The sequence below is a fragment of the Thamnophis elegans genome, chromosome Z, assembly GCF_009769535.1.
Source record: "Thamnophis elegans isolate rThaEle1 chromosome Z, rThaEle1.pri, whole genome shotgun sequence".
In the NCBI taxonomy this organism is placed as follows: Eukaryota; Metazoa; Chordata; class Lepidosauria; order Squamata; family Colubridae; genus Thamnophis; species Thamnophis elegans.
This window is the reverse complement of record NC_045558.1, coordinates 119478453-119498769: the sequence shown is the minus strand read 5'-3', so window position 1 is coordinate 119498769 and position 20317 is coordinate 119478453. Positions and strand designations below refer to the sequence as shown.

The 20317-nt window shown below is 46.1% G+C and overlaps 1 protein-coding gene across 1 annotated transcript; it reads right to left on the bottom strand.

The window, feature by feature from the left end:
* Positions 1 to 15345: 15345 nt before the first annotated feature.
* LOC116521604 (uncharacterized protein K02A2.6-like) lies at positions 15346 to 17854 on the bottom strand (the record flags this gene model as incomplete). The annotated part of the gene is given in 5 exon segments (XM_032236261.1): positions 15346 to 15525; positions 15628 to 16539; positions 16541 to 16576; positions 17213 to 17361; positions 17434 to 17854. Coding segments are annotated over 5 exon segments (1698 nt in total), but the record flags the coding sequence as incomplete, so codon positions are not given.
* Between the last annotated feature and the right edge of the window lie 2463 nt (positions 17855 to 20317).

Here is a 20317-nt window from a genome sequence, read left to right as displayed (position 1 = left end):
CAGTTCAAATCTCACCAGGCTCAAGGTTGACTCAGCCTTCCATCCTTCTGAGGTGGGTAAAACAAGGACCCAGATTGTTGGGGGCAAATATGCTGACTCTAAACCGCTTAGAGAGAGCTGTAAAGCACTGTAAAGCAGTATATAAGTCTTAAGTGCTATTGCTAGCTTGCAGTTAGGTTTCCCATTCTTCGTCTTTCTCACCCTGGCTACCCTCTATCCAGACCACTAACTGTAGAAACACATGCCGACAGCCACCATCAGCCAATCAGATTCAGAAGAAAACTATGCAGCTAAAACAGAAACTTTGCTGGCAGAAAAGAAGAATTCAGAGCATTTTTGATGTACATATTTTATTTGGCCTTAAAAAAAAGTTCCTCCATTTTAGTGCCTTAAAAATATTGGGTTCCTCTTTTTGTCATGCAAAGAAACACCTTTGCTCTTACCAAATATACTTGCTGTTTTCCATTATGAATATGTATTTTGTGGGGTGGGAAAGTTAGATGTTTACAGTAGAGCCATTGGCTGCTTGCATTTTCCATTGGGATGAATGGGGGACTGCACAGCACTAGGTGGGTGGTTTCCTTTGCACTACCATGGAGTGTTTATTCTCTATGGTTGCTCGGGGAGAAATTAACTGTATAGTAATGGATTCATGTCTGCCTGTAAATCTGCACTAGAAATCCAACCAAGTCCTGCGAAATGATTTATGCAGGAGCTGTTGGGGCTTGCAGTAACTTTACTTAAAAAGGGCAGTTCTCTTTTTTTAAAAATTCTTTTTCCAAAAGTCAACAAAATACATTGGGGAGGTTACAAGAAATACTTTGATTTGGGGAAATGGAAAGCCACATATTTGTGATTGCGCCAGGCTGAAAGATAACTGCAATGGGGCAACCTTTAAGTAAGAGTTAAAAGTACTTGCCTTCAAGTTTCTTAGCAAATAGAGTGTTTTACAGAAATATAGTGCAATTGTTTTTCTTTACATTTTGAATTTTTTTAAAGAAAATTAACAGTTTTTTTTAAGTGTCTGTAAGACGTCCTCTGTTTTTTTTTTAAAAAAAGCATAGTAGAAAAATACATGCTTTGCAAAGTATTAAATACATAACTTTTGGCTTCTTTATGGTTGCTAATCGAGTATTATTATTTTTTTTGAATGTTCCAAGCACTTGGTATTCGATAATATTGCTTTTCAACTTCATATTTCATAAAACATCAGTCTTTTTCCATTAAGTCAGCAACAGAAGTTATTTGTATGTGTTTCTACTGCATTTACCATTCTATTTTGCATTTTAAAAATAAAAACACTTATAACATCATGCAGCGTAGGCAGAAATATAAGCTTCCGTCTTGTCTCAATTACCCGCAACTACAATGTTTTTATTATTTTTTTGAAATATGCAAATCAATGTATGTGTACAAAATAAAGCAGCAATGTTACAATGGAATGTGTCAATATTATTTCTATCATTTCAGGAGGTGGGGGGGAACGGTACATTTGGACACCAGGAGTCTGAATAGCTACAATAGAAATAGGCTTTTTTTCTGACTTAAGGGGCACTTCAAAAAAATGGATTTTTACACCAGTTTGATAGCTGCAGATTTCTATGATCCTCCAATATTGGATTGTTATTAGAGAGCTGAGCTGATTTATTTTTGGCTTAGCTGTTTAAAACTTCAATAAAAGTAGTCTTTTCACCTCTAACTTTTCAGTTTATTTTTGAAATACCAAGTTTACAGAACTTGTAGACAGCTCATTTATATATTTATTTACTAGATTCTTAGACCATCATGCACCTACATGATTTATAAAAAATAAAACTACTAATTATAAAAAATCATAAATCTTAAATAAATCTTAAAACAACATAAATGAGACTGGAGGCTAAAAATATAAAGAACAATTGCTGGAATTGAGTATGTCTAGTTTATTGAAAGGAAGAACTAGGGTGACGTGAAAGCAGCATTCCAATATTTAAGGGATTGCCACAAAGAAGAGGGAGTCAAGCTATTCTCCAAAGCACCTGAAGGCAGAAGCTATGGATGGAAACTAATCAAGGAGAGAACCAACCTATAACTAAAGAATAATTTCCTAACAGAACAAGCAGTGGAATGACTTGCCTCCAGTTACTGGAGGTTTGTAAGAAGAAACTCGACACCATTTTGCCTGAAATTTAGTTTCCTGTTTGAGCAGGCGGACTACATGATCTCCAAGGTCCCTTCCAACTCTTGTTATTCTATTATGGTTCCCACAGCATTATAGAATTGCTGTGATTCTTTTTAACTTGGATAATGATAAGCCTCATTCCATTTGATGTCGTCTTCACCCTATAGCAGTGTTTTTCAAACATTTTTAGATGAATGGATTTCAGCTCCCAAAATTCCCCAGCCAGGCTGGCTGAAAAATTATGGGAATTGAAGTGCACTCATCTTAAAGCTGCCAAAATGAAAACAAAACAAAACTCATCTTATTAAATGAATCAATAGTGTAGATATATGAGAATCACAATAGAAAAACATCTCCATTCTTGGCCCTCTGTTCTTGCCATTGATGGAGGACTACCAACAATTGGGAGGCATTCCCGCCTGTCCATTTTTTTTCCCAACTCCAGATCTTTGAGAAGGAAAGGTAGCCGGCCAGGTGTGCAGTTCCTTCCCATAAGGATCACGTGGATTTTTATGTACAGACTTTTTGTATGTGAAGTAAGGTTATATGGGAGCACTGTACGAGCTAACATTTTTCATTCTCTGGTGTGTAGGGATTTTTGGATAAAATTGGTGGAATAGCAAGTTTTGCCTCTTCTGTGTTTGTTCCCATGCTGGCAGATTTGAAGAGGACAAACTTTTGGAAGACTAGAAATGCTCTTTTGTGGAAGAGTGGATGGGCATGGATTTTGCTCAATGAAGCAAAATTTTCTTCTCCATCAGAGATTTAAATCATCTTCTGGATTCATGTTTATGTACTACACTAACAAGCAAATTATAAAACTGGTGCTAATGCTGGGCCATTTTTGAGATTTCTGGAGTCATAAGGGATCTTTCCCCTGCTTCCACCTCCCCCTTTTTTAGGACTAGGACTAGCAGATCTGAGTGGCAAAATTCTGGATGACCTTCAGATGGCAGCCAAGAGACCCATCAATAATGCCTCCTGGTGGTAGTCTGAGGTTTTGCAGCCAAGATCTGGTAGTCCAATTTGCATAAGTATTATTAAAACCCTGTCTCATTTACTTGGTCAGGCACATGACACACTCCCAAATTTGTTGTTCTATTTTCCTTCAGTATTTCCCCTTTCCCCTGGCAGCTGTGATAATGATTCTTTAGGATGGTTATAGCTGCTGTGCACTTCCACATAAACGGGAATATATTTCAGTTTTATGAGCTATAACTCTTACTTGATGGTATGACTACAAAATTTGTTGGAATGGAGTGGGTGGCTGGAGGAACACGTGTGTATCTAGAAGGAGCATAAAGCTGCTAAAAAAAAAAGCAAATTGAAGAAGCAAAATATATCCCTTCGCTGTTGCAATCAGGGTAAGTCAAGTGTTAATTCTGAAGAGCTGAACTTTAGAAGGGAGAAACTCATTGGCAGGAAATGACACTTGTTTTTTTTTTCAAAAGTGGATGTATATCACCATGGAGCTAAATAAATATAGCGCTAACCCTCGCGCAAGGGCCACTGAAGTCTGGGTTCTCCTGGCCCTCTCCGTATGGCTGCCAGTCCAACTTGGCCCCTCTCTGATGCACTTCTACTTGCCAGAGTCCCGTGAGTGGGTGGTGGTCAGCCTCCTCTCAGCATGCAGGTCACAGATAGGTTAGCGTTTAGGTGGCTGGTTGGAGCTTCTTCCTCTTCCTCTATCTTCGCTTTCTCTTTAACTTCCTGCTGAGCTCTCCTTCCACAGCCTCTGCTATAATATTCCCTTTTCCCCCTCTCAGCCTAGGCCCACTGAAACCTCTAGCCTATTCCCTTATTCCCTCAGTCGTCACTTATAAAGCCCTTCATGGTATTGGACCTGGGTACTTGAGAGACCGCCTGCTGCCAATTACCACCCAAAGACCCATTAGATCACACAGACTAGGCCTCCTCCGGGTTCCGTCTACCGGCCAATGTCATCTGGCTATTACCCGGGGGAGGGCCTTCTCTGTGGCGGCTCCGGCCCTTTGGAACGAGCTCCCCGCAGAGATTCGGACCCTCACCCCTCTCCAGGCCTTCCGAAAAGCCGTTAAAACCTGGCTGTGTCGGCAGGCCTGGGGTCGATGAGTTCCCTTCCCCTCTCGAATCGTGTGGCTGTTGGTTGTTTTAAATTCCCTTGTATTTTTTTTTTTGTAGTTCTTTGTGTTTCCCTTCCCCTTCCTTGGGTTTGTGCGCCGCCCTGAGTCCCACAGGGAATAGGGCGGCATATAAATAAAATGAACCTTGAACCTTGAATCTCAGGCTTGGCCCCCCTTCCTCTCACCTCCTCTCTCCATGCTTCCCCCCAACCAGTTTTTTCCTTCCTCCCTTTCTACTCCTCCTGTCTCCTTCCCTTCCTCCCAAACTCTCCATTTATTCCCTCCCCCCCCTACATAAACAATTCTTTTTTTTAATTGAAGAAGTGTGCAAATGTGCATGTTTGTTGGCAGTGGGTTTTAAAAAAACCAAAAACAAAGCAGCACATAGAATCTGCTATTGCACTACAGGTAGTTCTCGACTAAGGACCACATTTCAATGCCACGAGGCTTGAAATTTGGGGCTTGTACAATCTAGAACAACACTGACTAAGTCTGACCTAAGCATAGTACACAAAATTGTCTGCTACAACGTCCTACCTGTCAACCACTACTTCAACTTCAACCACAATAATACACGGGCAAACAATATATGCAAACTCAAGGTAAACCACTCCAAACTCCATTGCAGAAAATATAACTTGAACAACAGAGTTGTCAGTGCCTGGAATGCTCTAGTAGTTACTTTCTCAAATCCCCATAACTTTAATCTTAAACTGTCTACCGTGGACCTCACCCCATTCCTAAGAGGTCTGTAAGAGGGCATGCATAAGCGCACCAGCGTGCATATTGTCTCTGTTCTACTGTCCCCATTTATTCGTACACATTTCCGGTGTTCATACTTATATGTGTTTATATTTATACCTGTTATTTTGTACATGTTTGACAAACTAAATAAATAAAATAAGTAAAAAATAAGCATTTCAGCCCAGAATTTCCGTAGTTAAGCAAGACCTTGCTAAGTGAGTTGCGCTCCATTTCATGATCTTTTTTTTTTTGCCACAGTTGTTAAGCAAATCACTTCAGTTGTTAAGTGAAGCATGCAGTTTGGTAGATCGAATCTCATCAGGCTGAAGGTTGACTCAGCCTTCCATCCTCCCGAGGTGGGTAAAATGAGGATCTAGATCAGTGTTTCTCAACCTTGGCAACTTGAAGATGTCCAGACTTCAACTTCCAGAATTCCCCAGCCAGCATCCGCTGGCTGGGGAATTCTGGGAGTTGAAGTCCGGACATCTTCAAGTTGCCAAGGTTGAGAAACACTGATCTAGATTGTTGGGGGCAATAGGCTGATTTTGTAAACCGCTTAGAGGGAGCTATAAAGAACTGTGAAGCGGTATATAAGTCTAAGCGCTATTGCTTTGTAATACCATTCTGGACCAGTTGACATCCACTTTGCACCTCCGAAGATCCTCCCTTATTTTACCGGTCTGTTTTTCTTCTTTTCCCCAACTTCCACCCATTGGGGGACTTCTAATTCCCCTTGCTTCAGAAAGAGACCTTGGAAAGTCCAAAGCTTGTGACTAATTCGTATTAACACCTAAAAGGTTTGGCTTTGTGGATTTTTTTTCCCCACTCCTGTTCCTGGAGCCTACGACTGAAAGCCTAAAGAAAGATAAACAATGCTTATCTGACGGCACCTGAACAGACTCAAACATTAAATAAAAATGGTGTTCAAAACCAGCCATTTTGATGCAGGTTGGAACTGCAGTCTGGCTGGCTGATTTTTGTGTGGAATAACTGGGGTGCAGGAGAAGAGTTGAGTCTCACATGGGCGTGTGTGTGTTATTACATATATATGTATGTATTTGTGTGTGTGTGTATGTATGTATGTATATGTATATGTGTGTGTGTATATACATATATATATACATATATATACACATATATACACATATATATACACACACACCACACACACACAAACACATAGATATATATAACCCCACCCCCCTGTGAGACTCAACTCTTCTCCTGCACCCCAGTTATTCCACACAAATATATATATATCATACACACTTATGTCGAAACACACTTTTTCTCTCTTTCATGAACTTCCTAATTTTAGCTAAATTTGGCAGGAGAAAAAGCACGGACAGGATAGTTTTCACTCCATGGAAATTCTCTCTCATGTGCTAAGAAGTTTCCGCTCTGGAACACATATACACACACGCACACACACACACACACACACACACGTTATATTTGTGCTGATAAATAAATAAAGGGAGACTAGTATAGAGATATTTCAAGCTATTTAGCTCTCATCAGCTAGCCATACCCTTACTAGGAATTGAACCTGTGCTCTATTGCCTCTTAGGCAGATGTGTTAACCACTGAGGTACAGAGCTCAACTCCTTATCAGCCAAGCCAGGGTGAAAAGTATATATTTAAAGTCACAACCCCTGGTATGCCCAAATATGGGAGGAAGATCACTACTTCCATTCTCTGTCCTTCGGCTCGTCACAAGAGACCATCCAGATAGAAACCCAATATTTTTTGAAATAGATCTGTACTAGTCTCCCTTTATTTATCAGCACAAATATAACAAATGTAACAAAAAAGCAACAATAAAAAAAAATTGGGTTTCTGTCTGGATGGTCTCTTGTGACGAGCCGAAGGACAGAGAATGGAAATAGTGATCTTCCTCCCATATTTGGGCATACCGGGGGTTGTGACTTTATATATATATATATATATATATATATATATATATATATATATATATATATATATATATATATGTGTGTGTGTGTGTGTGTGTGTGTGTGTGTGTGTGTGTGTGTGTGTGTGTGTGTGTGTGTGTGTGTGTGTGTGTGTGTGTGTGTGTGTGTGTGTGTGTGTGTGTGTAACCCCCTCCCTCTGTGAGACTCAACTCTTCTCCTGCACCCCAGTTATTCCACACAAAAATATATATATCATACACACTTATGTCGGAACACACTTTTTCTCTCTTTCATGAACTTCCTAATTTTAGCTAAATTTGGCAGGAGAAAAAGCACGCACAGGATAGTTTTCACCCCATGGAAATTCTCTCTCATGTGCTAAGAAGTTTCCGCTCTGGAGAGCTGACTGAACACAGCTGTTGTTCCTGAAATGTGTTGGGCGCACAGACGAGAAAGAGCAGTATGTCTGTCTGCATGCGCAAGGCAAGACATGGCTTCCAATATAGCACATCTGGAAGTTTGGAGGAACAGGCCGGGAAAGCCATGATCCATCCTCCTGCCAGACATCTGAGGAAACCTCAATATTTAGCCACCCTGGCTAAATCAAATCAAAGATCTTCAGTTCTGTTACAAAATGCTTGTGGAAATAACTTCATCTCCAAAGTCATCTCCTCTTCCACCATTGTATAAAGGATTGCAACTTCCCGGACAGCTGCTTCTATTCCAATAGTTCTCTTGGCAGCTGCACCTCAGTCTGAGCTCATATCTATAAATATTTGTATGTCTGCTAGGAATGTATTTTCCTGACGCCGCTGTGACTCATGACAAGCCATTACCACGCCCCAGGACAGGGCTGGCATCCTGGTTTCTGTGTGTGGAAAGTGGAACTTGATCCTTTAGGTTCCCATTGTGAAATATATATAAAGGCACCTTCTGGGCAGCCCTCGGCTTCTCCAACAGCTATTGTTAGATATTATTTTGCGTTCCTACATCCTATTTATTTTAAATATTGATATGTACTGCTTGTTAATAAACACATACATATTTTCTGAATGAAGTTTGCACAGTAAGGCTAGACTGCCACCATGAGAAGGAGCCAATAAGGAAAGGAGGAGAAGGGAAATAGGGATTACCCATATAAACTTAACAGAATAACTCTTTCAAATTTTTTTCAAACCACTTCGTAAACTCATAGCAGACAACATAGGGGAACAAACCCATCACAATTAGATTTAGCAGTCCATATGCTTTTGAAAGACAAAGGCCCTTCTTTTGAAGACACCAAAGTCCACATGTTGGACGGAGAGGACCACTGGTTTGAAAGAGGGATCAAAGAGTCCATATATGTCAAAATTGAATGGCCTTCTCTCAACAGAGGAGGAGGGATATGACATCATCTATCTCCAGTCTACAACAGTCCTTTCAGCAGTTCCAAGAAGGCTTCACACCCATTTGCACCATTCAGGTGACCCCGAGGACACAGATAAACCTACAGGTGGCCTCAAGGACTCTCTACAAGAATGCAAATGACCAGGGGTCTGTAAGGAGTATAAATCCTTCCATTCCCCACCATCCAGTCAGAGCTGAAGAAGCTTTTGGGATGAGAAGTTAAACGCCTTCAAAGAAAAACAAATAGTCCAGTTGCCTCTTGAAAAAGCACTGTTGGGACAACCATGTCTTATATCGTGACCTGTCAAAACCGCACTCGACTAAGCCGCGCCCGATTAAACCGCATCGCTGATGCCATCATCAGGGCGACAACAGCCAGCGCGGAGAAAGAAGGGCGCTTTAAATAGCGCTTTGAAAGAAAGCCGATTCAACTTAAGGTAAGGGTTAGGTTTAGGGTTAGGTTTAGGGTTAGGTTTAGGGTTAGGTTAAGGGTTAGGTTTAGGGTTAGGTTTAGGGTTAGGTTTAGGGTTAGGTTAAGGGTTAGGTTAAGGGTTAGGTTTAGGGTTAGGTTAAGGGTTAGGTTTAGGGTTAGGTTTAGGGTTAGGTTAAGGGTTAGGTTTAGGGTTAGGTTTAGGGTTAGGTTTAGGGTTAGGTTTAAGGTTAGGTTAAGGGTTAGGTTTAGGGTTAGGTTTAGGGTTAGGTTAAGGGTTAGGTTTAGGGTTAGGTTTAGGATTAGGTTTAGGGTGGTTAGGTTTAGGTTTAGGGGTTAATTTTAGGTTTAGCGTTTACAGCGTGCTTCTGTCTCCGTGCTGTTGTCGCCCTGTTGATGACGTCAGCTACGCGGTTTCGTCGAGCGCGGTTTAGTCGAACGCGGTTTTGTGGTGGAACCGTCTTATATGACTAAGAATCTTCACAGACATGATACCAAACTAGGGGAATTATATCTGAAGTCCGAAAATCCAGACGAACATTGGGTGGCAGCAAAGAATTAGAGAGGTCTGTACTTCCATGCGGTTGTTAGTGGTAATTCAAATATTTGCAACCCAGAAATGGTGCCCTTGTCCATTTTGCATCCGTACACACCTAAGAAGCTCTTGTCTATAAAAAGAAAAATATGGCATTTGGCTACCAATAGGATACCTGTCTCTCTTCTGGAACATTTGCAATCTATGCAAATGTTGCAGCAGCCTTCTCAAACCTAGCTCTTTTTTTAACATACATCATACTCCTAGGAGGATGAAAACCATAGTCCTACATGTAAGCAAACTCACAGGGGGAAGATTAGGATTGGGAAGATCTAGAAGGACCCTCAGTTCCAAATTACAGCAAAAACAGCACAAAAATGTAATTTATAGTAGTGCTCTGAATCAACAAAGCAATTATTGAGACTTTGTGGCTCAGCTGCAAACTAGCAAACCAACTTCTCAAATTAAACTAACAGCTAAATTAAAGGCTTGTGAAACAGATGTTCTTCAGTATTTCTGAAGACAAGCTAGCAACTGTATTCTGACAATTAGCAAGCATAAAATAAGTATTATTAGTAACAAGGGGGTGGGTTTAGCCACAGTGGCACCCCCCCAAAAAAAACCCTCAACAGGATGCCAGTGGTTTAGGAATGGACAGTAGAAAAAATAATAATGTATTTAAAGAAGAGAAGACTGTTGATTAGTGTAATGAACATAGAATAAAAAGGTTGAAAACAACCCTGAAGGTTTTTAGTCCAACTCTCTGCCAAGGCAGGAGGCCCTAGTCCAGCGATGGGGAACCTTTTTTGCCTCGCGTGCCATAAGTGGGGGGAGCCCAGGGGGGGTCTTGTGCGGGCATGCTGCACCCATAATGCAATGCGCAACCCTTATAGGTGGCCACGCAGAGCCCTCTCTGCAGGCACGCAAGCTGTCACCCCAGCTAAGCTCTGCCACGCATTCATGAATACCATACACGCATGTGCGCACATCTCCCACTGGCTAGCTGATTTTTGGGTCTCTGCCCCACATGCGCAGGGGGTGGGCTGCATGCACGAGGGGTTGGGTGCACATGGGGGCAGGGTGGACATGGGGGACATGCACACATTGCATTATGGGTGTGCATGCGCATGCTTTCAGCATTTGGTACTGAAAAGGTTAGCCATCGTTGTTCTAGGTTGGCCAAGCCCAAGATTTCAAGCCTGGTGGCATAAGGTATTCTGTTGTGAACAGAGGAGGGGAGGACTCTTATTATGTTGACCCCCTCTTCTCTGTCTCAGCTCCTCAAGTAATGTCCTGGAACAGCTATCATAGCTATTAGCTAGTTCTTCTCTAATATATAAATCCCTCCATCATTTAGGTTTAGGTTTAGGTTTATTAGATTTATATGCTGCCCTTCTCCCAAGGACTCAGGGCGGTGTACAACATTAAAAGAAACACATAATACAAAAGTTTTTAAAAAATTAAATAGAATATCCCAAACCTAATTAAAATTGACAATGACATTTTTTAAAAAAAGAATTAAAATTAAAATTAACAGTGATCAATAATTTGTTTTGTTCAGACCAGGCCAGCTTGCTGGAAAAGCCAACTTTTTAGGGCGCATCGGAAGGACTGGAGGTCAGGGATTATACGAAGCTTCGGGGGCAGCTCATTCCAGAGGGAAGGTGCTCCCACAGAGAAGCTCTCCCCCTGGGGGTCACTAGCCGACACTGTCTGGCCGATGGCACCCTGAGGAGGCCAACTGTGGGATCGCACTGGACGATGGGAGGCTACCAGTGGCATCAGGTGGTCTAGCAGGTACCCTGGGCCTAAGCCATGGAGCGCTTTAAAGATCATAATTAGTACCTTGAATCGCACCCGGAAGACAACCAGTGCAGGCCGCCTAAAAGGGGTGTAACCTAGGTGCTCCCATGATAACCCGTGGAGCCGCATTCTGGACCAGTTGAAGCTTCTGGGTGCTCTTCAAGGGCAGCCTAATATAGTTTAGCTTGCAGATCCCATGTCATCTTTGTTGGTCTTTTCTAACGCTCTTTCTGGGGTCTCGACATCATTTTTATATTGTGCCGACCAGAATTGGATGCAGTTGAGGTGGGCTCAAAAGACCACCGCAAAACAAGAGCCACAGCCTTGCTGTAACTCTAAAGTTTGAAACAACAAAATAGAGTCCAATGTTTCACTCTCTGGTCTGAGCAGTGGTTGCTGATGACAATAATAGCACCCATGCACCTGTATGAGCAATCTCTATAGAGATTACGCTGTAGAGTAATGCATAGACAGCCTACTTTCAGAAAGGATATGGTGCAACCTAAAAGATAACATTTGTTTAATCTCTGGGGCAACGTCTTTAGAATAAGCATAACAGACTAGATTTAAGTGAGCATGCCAATGGGGTCTTGGATTTAATACCCCCAATAAACCCCAAAGGTGTTTTTTCAGGAGCCAACTGGACTTCCTTGTTTTTTCTTCGAAAACATTTCTTCAAAGAATAGATGTAAAAGGATGCAAATGACCAGCTGTCTGCAAGGAATATAAACCCTTCCATTCCCCACTGTCCTGTCAGAGCTGAAGAAGCTTCTTGGATGAGAAGAGAAACCTCTTCAAAGAAAAAATCCTGAAAAAGCACCTTTGAGACAACCATGACCTGGATGATTGAGAATGTCTACAGATCCCCAATAAATGTTAAAATGGACCTACCAACAAAGCTAATTTTATATATACAAATAAACACACACACACACACACACACACATATATGGTTTTATTTGTGCTGATAAATAAAAATCCCGGATCACTGCAACTGTCATAAGTATGAGTCAGTTGCCAAACATCTATATTTTGATCATGTGACCACGAGAATGCTGCAACGGTCATAAGTCACTTTTTTCAGAGCTGTTGTAACTTTCATTGGTCACTAAATCAACTGTTATAAGCTAAGAACTACCTGTATTCTGTCACAGGTCTCTCTCCCACCCCCTCCCCTTCCTTGCAGCCTCCAGTACCCTATCTAGAATGACCAGCACCTAGTCCAGTCTGCAAAATTCAGATGACCCACTAGATCAGTGTTTTTCAACCTTTTTTGTGCAAAGGCAAATTTTTTTCATGAAAAAAAATCACGAGGCACACCACCATTAGAAAATGTTAAAAAAATTTAACTCTGTGCCTATATTGACTATATATAAAGTAATTTTCCCACGGCACACCTTACACTATGTCACGGCACACTAGTGTGCCGCGGCACAGTGGTTGAAAAACACTGCACTAGATAAATAGTAAATAAATTTCTCTTTCTCTTTACTGCCATCTAGAGGTCACCATGTTTTTGCAGTCCTATATATTTAGTGCAGAGGTGGGTTGCTCTTGGTTTGACCTGGCTCGATTGAACCGGTAGTGGAATTCAGGCTGCCTGCCACACCCCCAAACCATTCCCTCGCTGCCACTGAGCCGCCACCATTTTGGTTTTTAGTGACTGCACATGTGCAGTTCACTGTAAATTGTTCTGCACATGTGCGAAGAACAATTTACATTGAACAGCGCACGCACGCGTAGCATATGTCTGCCGTGAGGTCGAGTTGCGAACCGGTAGTAAAACCAGCAGCAATCCACCTCTGATTTAATTATATATGTTGTCATTAAATTGTATTTGTGCATATGTACAATTGTGTGCATGCGAATGGAATGGTAGACAAAACTACTGAACATAAACAATAACAATATTCATGGCATTTTGTGGCGCAGTGGTTAAATGCAGCACTGCAGGCTGACTGCTAGATCAGCAGTCCAGCGGTTCAAATCTCACCGGCTCAGGGTTGACTCAGCCTTCCATCCTTCCGAGGTGGGTAAAATGAGGACCCAGATTGTTGTTGGGGGCAATATGCTGACTCTGTAAACCGCTTAGAGAGGGCTGAAAGCCCTATGAAGCGGTATATAAGTCTACTGTTATTGCTATTATTGCTATATTGAGTTAGTTTTAATTAAATTGCATCACATTTCATTTGTGTCTTGGGCCTGAAAAAGAGATATGCACATTTTATACCAGAGGGGGAGGAGGCTGCCAAATTCCCAATTTGTAAACTTTGCTCATGTTTCACTTACAATTTTAAAAAAATTATAGGGATGCTCTCTGTATTTCAGATTTAGCTGTTGTGCTTTGGGAATTGTTCTCTGCATTTTTATCTTCCACAGTTTCCTTATTCAAATATTATCCATGTGGTTTAGCTTATCCTCGCTCTTCATCATTTACCTTGATTTTTAGAAACTTCAGAAGTTGGCAAAATAGATCACGTCTCTAAAATACACGTGTTGATAAATGAACCTTCATGCCCTGCAAATGTTTCACCTCTAATTTATTTTATTTTAAAAGAAGGCATCATGAGGTACACAGCTTTTTATCTCACCCACAGCAGCTGTTGACTGAAATATATTCTTGTCTGCAAAACAAGCTCCCTCCCTAGTTTGATTTTTAAATGAGTGGTTTTTATGCCATCCTGATTTTTAAATTAGCAGAGGAAATGAATGAATATTCCATAAGGCAGGCAGTGAAGAGACTGCAGCCAAGGCTCTGTTTAGATATAAAGCTAACCTTTCTCCTGCTTAACCATGGTTTATTGAATAAACCAAACTGGTGACTTCGCATTACTCATTAAGTCATAAATCATGTTCCACAAATCACAACAGCTGGTATTCCACAAATCACAATCAAACCAGCCACATTAGGGGTGGGTCAGGGGTGAGCTTCAAAAATTTCAGCAATGGGTTCTCTGCCCAGTTCCTGGATGGGCGTGGCCTAGTTAGCCTCCTGCACCTTCCCCAGGCTTTGGAGACTTTCCTCAAATATTTGGGAGGGCAAAAACTGCCTCCCCAGGCTCCTGAGACCTTCCAGAGGCCAAAAATGGGCCTGTTTCTAGCCTCCTGGAACAGTGGTGGGTTTCAAAAAATTTTGAAACCTCTTCTGTAGGTATGGCCTGCTTTCCGGGTCCACTGGTGGAACCTCTTCTAACCGGTTCGGTAGATTTGATGAACCGGTTCTACCGAATAGGTGTGAACTGGTAGGAACCCACCTCTGTCCTGGAACCTCTGGGATGTCCGTTTCCCCCCCTCCCTGAGCCTCTGTGAGGGCCTCCACTTATCTTGCATCCAAAATGGACCACGTGGAGACTCCTGGGTGGGGTGGGTGAGGCCAGCCAGGGTGAGATTTAGAGGTTCTCTGAACCAGCCATAACATTAGTATGTGAAGCCGATGTATATCACATAGTCCTCGTTTAGTGACCATAATTTTTTGCATCTTGGAGTGAAGGGAAGGGAACGCGACAAGCGGGTATGCAACAGCAACCTTTATTGAGAACAGAGTGACTACGATTCAACGTGGCGTGGTTCGCGCCAAACATTTATATCCCCGGGTTTGAACGAGGAGCCAATGGGGCGTCGATTAGCTCGACCAATCGGGGCGAGGATTGAACCGGCTCCGCCCGGGAACCAATCAGAAGGGGAGTCCTTTATCCCCGCGCTTGTATTTCCCGCGCTAGTATTCAACACCCCTCCCCCCCTAGTCAAAGAGTTCCCTTAGGAAGGGCAAACATAGTCTTGTAAATAGGTGGGACGGCGACGTTCTCGTCCCGACCTTCGTAGCTCCCCGGCGGTTGTCGTCGGGGGGGGGGCGCCGGCGGAGGTGTGTCTGTGGCGGGGCGGTGAATCTGCGATGCGGCCTCGTGAGATGGCGCTGGCCCCCGGCCCCGTGCCCAATGTCCATTTGTCCGGGGTGGCGTCTCCGTGGCAACAGGAGTGTCCGACAGCGGCCCCGCGCAGTCTGGTTGGGGTGTAGGTTCAGAGTCTCGATAAGGGCTTCGAGGAAGGGAGTAGCCGGGTGAGGCGCGTCTGTCCGAAAGGTTCGTATCGGCTGGTCCCCCGTTCCCCTGGTGGAGGCGGTCCGTTGGGGGGGAGGTCATCGAGGGTGGCTCGTGCTGAGAGTGGGTGTCTGAGAGGCTCGGGCCGTCTGTTTCCGTGGGGAGGCGTCGCCTTAATTGGTCCACGTGGCGCCTCCATTGTGTTCCGTCGGCCAGACCGACCCTGAAGGAACAGGGGCCGGTCAGAGCTGTGATGGTTGCGGGAACCCACCGTGGATCCCCAGAAAAGGAGCGGGCCCATACAGGATCCCCTAACTTAAACGCGTGGGAAGGGAGGGCCCCCAGGTTGCTCGGCAGATCCCCTGCGTAAAGTGGATGGAGCCTGTCTAGGGAGGTACGCAATCTCCTACCCATCAAGAGCTCCGCGGGACTTTTATTAGTCGTTGGGCAGGGTATGGAGTGCTGGCTCAAGAGGTAAGCTGCCACTCTTTCTTGCCAGTCGCCCTGGTCCATGCGGCCCAAGGCTTCTTTGGCTGAGCGAACTGCGCGCTCCGCCCGGCCGTTACTAGCTGGGTGATAAGGGGCTGTGGCTGCGTGTCTGATTCCTTGTTCGGCCAGGAATTCTTGGAACGTGGTGGAGGTAAACTGGGGCCCATTATCTGAGACTATCACATCCGGTAACCCATGGGTGGCGAACATCTTACGAAGGGCCCTCACTGTACTCTCTGCTGTGGTGGAGGTCATGATTACCAGCTCCACCCACTTGGAGTAAGCATCGACTACTATCATGAAGTTTCGGCCGTGGAAGGGGCCGGCGAAGTCAATGTGTAAACGGGACCATGGGCCTCTAGGGATTTCCCACTCCCGGGGGGCGGCTGTGGGGGAATTCGGCCTAGAGTTTTGGCAGATCCTGCAGCGGCCTACGTAGTCTGCAATTTCTGAATCTAGCAAGGGCCACCACACATAGCTACGGGCTAAGGCTTTCATTCGCGCTATGCCTGGGTGGTTTTTGTGGAGTGCGGGCAGGATTCGTGCCCGCAGGGCTGTGGGGATCACTACCCTGTCCCCCCAGACAAGACAACCCCCGTGTAGGGCGAGTTCTGCTTGTCGTGCTTTAAATGGTCGGAATCCTTCCGCTACCTTTTCCGTGGGCCAACCCCTCAAGACCCATGAAGCTACTTGGGATAGGACGGGGTCGGCCTTTGTGCAAGCTGCGACGTCCGCGGCAGAGACGGGGAGGTCGGATTCGGCGATGGACAAAATAGAGAGAGTGGGCACGTGGGCTGTGTCCGTCTCTGGCAAGGGGCAACGGCTCAGGGCGTCTGCGTGCCCTAGCTGCTTACCCGGACGGTATAACAGCGTATACGAATACGCCGTTAGGAACTCCGTCCAGCGTGTCATGCGGGGAGACAAAATGGGGGGGGGTTGGCTTGTCGCCTGCCAGTAGCCCCAGGAGTGGCTTGTGATCCGTGACAAGGGTGAAATTCCTACCATAGAGGTAGTCATGGAACCGCTTAATGCCGGACACTGCAGCCAGGGCTTCTTTATCGATTTGGCTGTAGTTCCGCTCCGTGGAGGAGAGTGTCCGGGAATAGAAGGCTATGGGGGCCTCTGAGCCGTTCGGGAGGGCATGGCTCAGGACCGCCCCTATGCCATAGGGAGAGGCGTCGCAAGTCAGAACTAGGGGCATCCTGTCGCTATATTGAATTAGGACTGCCGACGAGGTCAAAATGTCTTTTATAGCCGCGAACGCGTGCGCTTCACGGCTACCCCATTGCCAGGCCGCTGACCGGTCAAGCAGTCGGTGTAGCGGCTCAGCTAGCGACGCCTTGTGGGGAATAAACGGGGCGTAGAAATTTAAAAGCCCCAGGAACGCCTGCAATTCCGCCCTAGAGGTGGGTGCAGGTGCGTTTTTGATGGCGGCAACTTTGGAAGGAGTGGGGTGGATGCCTTGGGCATCAATGAGGAAACCCAAGAATTCTACTTTGGGAACAGCAATTTCGCATTTGCTGCGCTTTAGTTTCAGTCCTGCCTCCCTAAAACGTGTGAGGACCTCCCGCAGTATTTTCAGGAGTTCCGAGTGGCTGGGGGCTGCGACCAGGACGTCGTCGAAGTAGGGAACGACGCCTGGGAGCCCGTGGAGCAACCGCTCCATGAGGCTCTGAAAAATCCCCGGGGCAACCGAAACGCCGAATTGGAGGCGGCGGCAATGGAAGGCCCCGCAGTGGGTGACGATGGTCTGGGCTGTAGCCGCATCGTCGTCTACGGGAAGCTGCTGGTAGGCCTGTGCCATATCTAGCTTGGCGAAAATGCGGCCTTGCCCTAAGGAGTGGAGTAGGTGTTGCACTACGGGGACCGGATATGGATTTGCCTGCAGGGCCAAATTGATGGTCGACTTATAGTCGGCACATATTCTCACCGATCCGTCGGGTTTGACCGGGAGGACTATGGGGGTTTCCCAACGGGCGTGATCTACGGGCTCGATTACCCCCTGCTCTATAAGCTTATCAAGTTCAGCGTCTACCTTTGCTCTCAATGCGAAGGGGACCCTGCGTGCCTTCAGCCTAATGGGAGCGACCTGGGGATCGAGGCAGAGGGAAATGGGGGTGCCCTTATAACAGCCCAATTTCCCATCGAACACATCTGCGAACTCGTCTAGAACGCTATCTACGGTGAGGGGAACTACCCTGTGCACCCCCTCTATGGTGAGGCCCAAGGCGGGAAACCAATCCAACCCAAGGAGAGCGGGCAGATCGTTCCTGACGATTAGAACTGGGAGTTTCCCCTTAAAGTCTCCGTATTCCACTCGGATGTGGAATATTCCTGCCGTGGGAATCCCCTTTCCCTGGTAGTCTAGGAGGGAGACCCCGACGGGGCGCAATTTGCTCTGGGGAACCCCGGGACAAAGGCGGGAAAACAGGGCCCAAGATAGGAGAGAACGGGAAGACCCGGAGTCCACCTCCATTCGACAAAGCTGACCTTCGAGACGGACGGCGGTGCTGATTTTGCGATCGCCGGCGGGAACGTGGGAAGCCTGGTAGACCACGCAGTCGGCGCTGGAGGGCTGGTAGGTTGAGTGGCAGTCCTCAGCTCGTCTCGCAGGACGTGGCTGTTGGCGGCGTTGCGGTGCCTGGCGCTGGTCGCTGGGCTGCATGAACGATGGGGCTGGCACGAGAGCCCGGCAGACCCTGGCGAGGTGTCCTTCTCCTCGGCAGCGGCGGCAGACGGCAGAACGGAACGGGCAGGATGTGCGGCTGTGGCGGCCGCCGCATCCGCGGCAAGGTGCGTTTGAGGCTGGCTGAGCTGGCGTCGGTGGTTGCTGGTGTGGCCTCCGCTTCGGCTGCGTCCTCATTTGTCCGACGGTTTCCTCCTCCTCGTCTTCAGCAGGAGAGAGGTCGTCGACGAGGTTCGTCTGGGTGGAAGGCCCCGCGGCGGTTTGCGCGGGGGTTTTCAGCTGGAGGCGTTCGATGTCGGCCGTGGATTGTTCGGAGAGCTCCGCTGCTCGCGCGGTCTCCACGGCTTGCACCAAGGTGATTTTGTGGTTCCGGAGCATTCGGCTGCGCAAATGCGCGTCGCGGACCCCGCATACAAACTGCTCTACGAGGTTCTCCTCCAGGTCTGCAAAATCGCACTGGGCGGCCACGGTGCGCAAAGCCTCTAGAAACTGGCTGATGGATTCGTTGGGCTTCTGCACTCGGCGGCGGAAGGTGAAGCGGCGTGCGATCAGAGAGGGTGAGGGAGCGTAGTGGTTCCTCAGCCTGGACATCAGCTCGTCCCACCCGAGTTTGTAGGCTGGCCTCGGGGTGGCCAGGGCTCTCGCAGAGGCGAACATGGAAGGCTCACAGCAAGACAAGAAGAAACTGCATTTCTCCTCGTCGGTCTGTGCCTGGTTCCTCGATGCGATTAAGTAGCACTCGAAACGCTCCATGAAGCCGTCCCATGATTCTCCGGCGGATCCGAATGGCGCGAAAGGAGGAAGCGCTGATGCCATCGTGGTGTGGAGCCAGAGAGGGGGGAGGAAGAGGGCGGAGAAAATTTTGCGTTCGCTGCCGGAGTTCTCAGCCTGAGATAACGTTCGTGCTGATTCAGACGCGGTGGCAGCTGGCTTGTTCTACTCCGTGGTCGCGGGAATCGGTATCCCACCTTCGTCGCCAGTTTTGCATCTTGGAGCGAAGGGAAGGGAACGCGACAAGCGGGTATGCAACAGCAACCTTTATTGAGAACAGAGTGACTACGATTCAACGTGGCGTGGTTCGCGCCAAACATTTATATCCCCGGGTTTGAACGAGGAGCCAATGGGGCGTCGATTAGCTCGACCAATCGGGGCGAGGATTGAACCGGCTCCGCCCGGGAACCAATCAGAAGGGGAGTCCTTTATCCCCGCGCTTGTATTTCCCGCGCTAGTATTCAACAAATTGAGATTGGCAGCTCAGTTGTTAAGGGAAGCCTTAGTGGTTAAGTGAAAGTGTGACTGTACTTGGCAATCTTCCTTCAGCTTTCCTTTGCTTTATGGACCTGCAAAGATTGTAACAGTAAGGACTGATCCCAAAAGGTTTTTTTTTTCCATCAGTGTCGTAACTGAATGGTGGCTGTATGTGACAGTCACTGAATGAAGTTTGATGGAAGGATCTCACAAGTTGAAGGCTTTCTACAAGCATACAAGCAAAGTCAATGAAAGAAGACAGATTCACCTAACATCTGAAGTGATTTGTTTAACACAGTGTTTCTCAACCTTGGTCACCTGAAGATGCGTGGACTTAAACTCCCAGAATCTCCCAGCCAGCAGAGCTGGCTGGGGGATTCTGGGAGTTGAAGTCCACGCATCTTCAGGTGGGCCAACGTTGAGAAACATTGGTTTAACAACTGTGGCAAAGGTCATAAAATCAGACACAACTCACTTAACTTGCTTAAGAATGGAAATTCTGTCCCTATTTGTGGTTATCAGTCAAGGACTATCTATTTTGACTAAGCCCTAAAGGGTAAAACAGACCTGGGGCTTTGAATAACTGTGGGAGCAACTCCTCTGTTATGAATCTGACAGGTTACTTAGAATCAGTGATGAAATTCAAATGTTTTTACTACCGGTTCTGTGGGCGTGGCTTGGTGGGCGTGGCAGGGGAAGGATGCTGCAAAATCCCCATTCCCTCCCCACTCTGGGGCCAGCCAGAGGTGGTATTTGTCAGTTCCCCAAACTACTCAA